Source organism: Procambarus clarkii, chromosome 8 (genome assembly GCF_040958095.1).
Source record: "Procambarus clarkii isolate CNS0578487 chromosome 8, FALCON_Pclarkii_2.0, whole genome shotgun sequence".
In the NCBI taxonomy this organism is placed as follows: Eukaryota; Metazoa; Arthropoda; class Malacostraca; order Decapoda; family Cambaridae; genus Procambarus; species Procambarus clarkii.
This window is the reverse complement of record NC_091157.1, coordinates 34,239,312-34,245,494: the sequence shown is the minus strand read 5'-3', so window position 1 is coordinate 34,245,494 and position 6,183 is coordinate 34,239,312. Positions and strand designations below refer to the sequence as shown.

The 6,183-nt window shown below is 39.6% G+C and overlaps 1 protein-coding gene across 1 annotated transcript; it reads right to left on the bottom strand.

Annotated features, from left to right (window-relative positions):
* Nucleotides 1-226: 226 nt before the first annotated feature.
* Nucleotides 227-3,876, bottom strand: LOC138360094 (piggyBac transposable element-derived protein 4-like). Its single transcript, XM_069320039.1, has 2 exons — nucleotides 3,235-3,876; nucleotides 227-289 (listed from the first exon to the last, which is right to left on the bottom strand). Exons 1-2 carry the CDS (start codon nucleotides 3,874-3,876, stop codon nucleotides 227-229), a joined length of 705 nt encoding a protein of 234 aa, XP_069176140.1.
* Nucleotides 3,877-6,183: the final 2,307 nt, after the last annotated feature.

Below are 6,183 nucleotides of genomic sequence, written 5' to 3'. Positions count from 1 at the left end.
ATAAATTAAATAAATATAAATCTCACAGGTCGGTTCCCACATTATTTGGTCATCTTCGAACCGGATGACGGATTATTTGATCCTATGAACCCACATTTGGTCATCTTAGTACCGGATGAACCAGTTATCCAGTGGATTCATTAAATATACTAGTGCAGTGTTATTTAAGCAAAGGCCAGCCAGTCATAGACGGCGGCGTTGACTCGTGCTAGTTCACGAGCCCAGCTCAGTTCAGATCAGCCTTAGTCAGCGGTTTCATGCACACCCCCAGATTTGGTGGAGTGTTATTCTGTGAAATGACAGCGCTAATATTGAAGCCAGCCAAATTAGTGACTGTGTCTTCGCGATATTGTTCACGGATTTCGTGGTGTTACATTTCGCGAGAGATTATCCACGAATTTTGTGGACTTTATTTCGCAAGGTCACTAATAATATTTAATACTTCTAGATAATATTAGAAGTTTCATAGAGGCTAATTAAGAGGCTATTATCAATAATTGTGTATATTATTTCTCCAAAATAGAGAATTATTTAATATATATTGAACTAGTGATCACAGTATAATATTTACTAATTGCCAACCCACAACAGGGTAGGATATTAACATTGACTAGTTGAACTATTATTGCTATCCTAGTCCCATTATTACCATAGTCAGTTGTACTATATTCAACAACCTAACACCATTAATGAATGGTCCAGACCCTATTTTGGGTGTAATTTTTATCAACTCGAGTTGAGTTGTATATATAGTAATTTACTTATGATCATTACACCTTTGAGTGATTAATTAGTGTCTCTACCATCCTAGGGTGATATAGAAGAGCTAACCTAAAGGTACTTCCAGTGACACTGGTTTATCACTCAAATCCTTAGTGTGTATGATTGTATATATATAATGTGTATTAATTTTAAGTGCTAACCTCTAGTAGAGGTAGGATTATTGCCTAGTGAGTGCAGAATTTGACCCTAGGCTACCATCAGTGCTTGTTCAGTATTATGAGCAGCCCAAGTACAAGCCCCACAAGGCTTCACCAACTAGCCAGTATGGATAATGCAGGGAGAATGAAAAGAACCCTTGCAGGTCTTAAAGGCCACTTAACAAGACAGATCAAGAAATGTGAAGATTTGTCACAACAATCTCAAGTTGATTATGCTGACCTGGAAAGCTATTATCAAGCAGCTGCAGGTAAATTTGAGCAAATCAAATGCCAAATGGCTGTCCTTGTGGGGACAGACTACTACCATCAATTCATCGGTAGCCCTACTAAATATCAGGGTATAACCATGTTAAACTCTGCAGGAGGTAAATTACTCTCAGGCCCAGTATCAAGCCTGAGGAGACCTATGCCTGCAGATAAACAATACCAATAGAAATCTAAATTTGTCAGCTGATTATATTTCTCCAGTAGCATTATACTAAGGAGATTACAGCTGACTATAGTAACAGAGGTTGATGTTAGTATCATCATTTAAAGCTGAAGATGAGTTCATGAGGCCTCAGTGGCAAATCAGTGAACAGTAGCCTAAAACAGCTACAAGTCACTGCGACCAATGTCACTGAACCCACTGCAGTCTCAGAACCATACTTTACTTTAATGATGAGCTATTCAATCTTCTGAATCAATTAACTAAATTAAACCCCAATAAATCTGATGACTGATTTGATACATTTATTATTTAATCAAGATGTATTCCGTGGGCCTCAGTGTTTATATTTCAGTGACCAGTTACCTGAACAAACTTCAAGTTATATCTAATGTCACTGATCTCACTGCAGTCCCTGAATCATACTTGACTGTAGTACTTGATCACATCCAGTCTTCTGGGTTAAATAATATGTAATTAGGCTTGAATATTAGCCTTTCAAGAGTTGACAGGGAAATGAAATCGCATTAGACTTCTAACCCCTGCAACTCTAGTACGGGACATCCGTCCTGTACGAACAGACACACAAATGTGTGATTACTAACTACTAACATCAAATTACTCTAATAATTCGAAGGAGGAGTATCGGTGTTCGTCTGTTCTAAATAGGACTTCGACCCGTGAGCAGCCCCTGGGGAATTATGTCGGAAAATCCGACACCATTTAATATATCATACAGATAATAGCTGTGTTGTATAAACAAGTTACCCATAGAAAACGTAACTTGTAGTGGAATTACCGTTTAAAGAAAACGGGATATCATCACCACATACTATTATAATTCACCACCTATTATGGTGGGAATTATTCTTAAATACATTAGTCTTTGGACTTTACCATCATAAAAACATCTTATATAAATTAACTTAATTATCGATATTAAAGTAGAGTAAATGTGACCCTTCTATCACTTTCTGAAATCTGGACAATGTAAGCCAGGCGTCAGTGGGGAAGGAGGGCAGCCATTGTTGTGTCACATCCGAGACGCGTGGAGCAAATTCGGCTCCTATCATATCTGGACAATGTCAGCCAGGCGTCAATAGTATGGAGTGTTAGACGCAGCCATTGTTGAGACTAGACCAGAGGCTCACACGGGAGCAAATTCGGCTCCTGTTAATTTACTTGGACGTAGTGTTATGGAAACCAGAAGTGTACCATTATCAACACGCTGTCTACAAATCAAGTTAAGTCCTCTTTCCGAAACCCATTATCTATCATTAGTGGCCATTAATGTCATTGGGTAGGGTGACCCGGTTAGATCACGAAATCGCCTCATACTAAAGGTAATTAAGCCAGGTCTTCATGTTCCATGTATAGTGTTTTCTCTGATATAGCTTGTCATATATAGAACCTGGCTTTACAGCTAGCGCCCTTTTGACAGGTCAAGACGAGGAAGCAAGGCTTTGTGCACCAGTTACTGGGTGATGGAAGCTACCTCAAAGAGGATAATTTGGTGTCTACACCCTAGTTATACCTGGTGGACTAACCTGCTGTACTATAAGATAAGGAACCTCTTCAATGTATGTAGTCTATTACTGTAGTTTGATTGGCTGCATATATATAAATATAAACCCCCCCTAATGTGTAGAGGATCGATTTGTGAGATTATGAGATTATTGCAGAAATACAGTCCACTTATCATTATATAAATTGCTATCGAAGTATATAAATTAACGTAAATATAAATTCATATAAATTAAATAAATATAAATCTCACAGGTCGGTTCCCACAGCCATTTGCAGAATATAGAAAGTGATCTTCTTGCTCCATTTGTGGGTTTTTCTTGCAAACTCATAATATTTGACCATTTGATCAAAATGATCAACACCTTTCATGAACTTATTGTAATCCACTATGGCCTTGGGTTTGTTCATTTTCACTATTTCTACTCCAGTTCTCCCGTCACGTTTACGAACGCGTTTCCTGCGCTGTGCTTGAGTAGTGTCGGCATTGTGGATATTGGTGATGACAGAGACGGGGCGCTTGTCCTTCCAAACTATAACAAAGGTGTTATCCTTACGCATGTATAGGGTTGTGTCGGTTGCCATTTTACCCTTTACCACTTGTTGCAGATCCTTGGGGGCGCCACGTTGGAGTCTAAGTGTGCCACATGTGTAAACACCCACTTCACGTAATTGTTCTGTTAGGCTTACCGAGTTATAGTAGTTATCCATATACAGATGATAACCCTTGTTGACTAGGGGCGCCATCAACCCCATCACGGTTTCCACTGTCGTTTTTCCAATTCCACAATACACATCAAATTTATATATGTAGCCTGATGTCCCTTCGGCCAACATATAAAATTTTACACCATATTTATCAGGCTTGTTGGGATTGTAGACCTTGAAAGAGAGGCGGCCGTGCCATGCCATTGTACCCTCATCGAGACTCAATTCTTTTTTGGGGATATATACAGATGCAAATTTTTCTGAAAAATAGTCCATTAGTGGTCTCACTTTTATCAGTCGGTCACTATTATTCACTGGAACGCCTTTTTTGTTATACATGTGGAAGAACTTAGAAATGTGTTGGAACCGAGCAGACGACATGGTGTCTGCCAGTACATCCTCATTGTAGGCATCTTCACTATGCCCATCAGTATGCACAGGGCCAAATATCGGGCAATTTCTTTCACAGACACTGGTTTCCACGTGTTTCTTGCTGAGTCAGCCATGAGATGTATGATGTGTGTGGCATGCAAATTGGTTTCATACGCTAAGTATTCAACCACTGCTCTAGTGAAAAACAGTTGTAAAAACTGCAATGGAGTAGTAGGTAGTGGAATTGTTAGGCCAGGGTTTGCAGAAAAGTCATCAACGATGGGAGGAGTATTGCTACGATTCCAGTCATCACCCAGCCTAGCCCTCTTTGGTACCGCACACGTGCGGTTTCCGCGTGGTGGGGCAGGGGCTTCTTCTTCACTCTCATCCTCGCTCTCACTCGAAATATCATCATCAGTTGTGGAAACCTCATATAACACATCATTTTCAGGTTCGTCAGCCTCAAATTCATTATCAGAAGACCCTGAAAAGGCTTCAACAACATTGGGAATCTTGGATGGAGTGAGCTTGACCCCACGATACAGATCGTGAATCATGGCGATCTCTTCTGCTTTCCTAGATTTCCTACCTTTCTTTTGCGTTCCACTACTTGTTCCTGGTGCAGCATCCATGTTGAAGGTATTGAATGGGTTTTAGGTACACGAGAACGGAAACGAAACGGAAATAAATGCGTAAAACGGGTCACGTTTGCCGCGAGAGGGGAGCGCAGTGTGGGCACTTGGAGTGTCAACAAAACAATGGGCCGACCACGTGATCGGGTAGGCCGAGATGCCATGTGTTCGGTGAGGGAGAACGGGAATTTCATGGAGAAAATCTGAGAGTATCCCCATCCATTTCGGTTAAAAAATGGAATTTATAGAAATATTTTTTCGATGGACGAGAAAAGTAGGCTGTTATGCGGAATCGTAAGAAAAAACGGTGACGAGTTATCTCTAATATAAAGCGCAAAAGTGTTAATTTTACTTGGACGAAGTGTTATGGAAACCAAAGGTGTACCATTATCAACACGCTGTCAACAAATTCAAGTTAAGTGTTCTACCGAAACCCATTTATCTATAATTTATGGCCATTAATGTCATTAGATAGGGTGATCCGGTTAGTGCATAAGATCGCCTCATACTAAAGGTAATTAGCCCAGGTCTATATGGTTCCATGTACAGTGTTTTCTCTGATATAGCTTGTCATCTACTAGGATTCTGGCTTCATAGCTAGCGCCCTTTTGACAGGTCAAGACGAGGAAGCATGCTTTGTGCATCAGTTACCAGGGTGATGGAAGCTACCTCAAAGAGGGAAAATGTGGTGTCTACATCCTGGTTATACCTGGTGGACTAAGGCCTGCTGTACAAATAAGATAAGGAACCTCTTCAATGTATGTAGTCTAATACTGTAGTTTGATTGACTGCATATATATAAATTCATTTAATATAAACCCCCTTAATGTGTAGAGGATCGATTTGTGAGATTATGAGATTATTGTAGAAATACAGTCCACTTAACATTGTACAAATTGCTATCGAAGTATACAAATTAACGTAAATATAAATTCATATAAATTAAATAAATATAAATCTCACAGGTCGGTTCCCACATTATTTGGTCATCTTCGAACCGGATGACGGACTATTTGATCCTTTGAACCCACATTTGGTCATCTTAGTACGGGATGAACCAGTTAACCAGTGGATTCATTAAATATACTAGTGCAGTGTGATTTAAACAAAGGCCAGCAGTCAAAGACGGCGGCGTTGCCTCGAACGAGTTCACGAGCCCCGCTCAGTTCCGATCAGCATCGTTAGCGGTTTCATGCACACCCACAGATATTTGGTGGTGTGTTATTCTGTGAAATGACAGCGCTAATATTGAAGCCAGCCAAAGTAGTGGCTGTGGTTTCGAGAGATTGTTCACGGATTTCGTGGTGTTAAATTTTGCGAGAGATTATCCACGAATTTTGTGGAGTTTATTTCGCGAGGTCACTAATAATATTTAATACTTCTTGATAATATTAAAAGTTTCATAGAGGCTAATTAAGAGGCTATTATCAATAATTGTGTATATTATTTCTCCAAAATAGAGAATTATTTAATATATATTGCACTAGTGTTCACAATATAATATTTACTAATTGCCAACCCACAACAGGGTAGGATATTACCATTGACTAGTTGAACTATTATCGTTCATCCTAGTCCC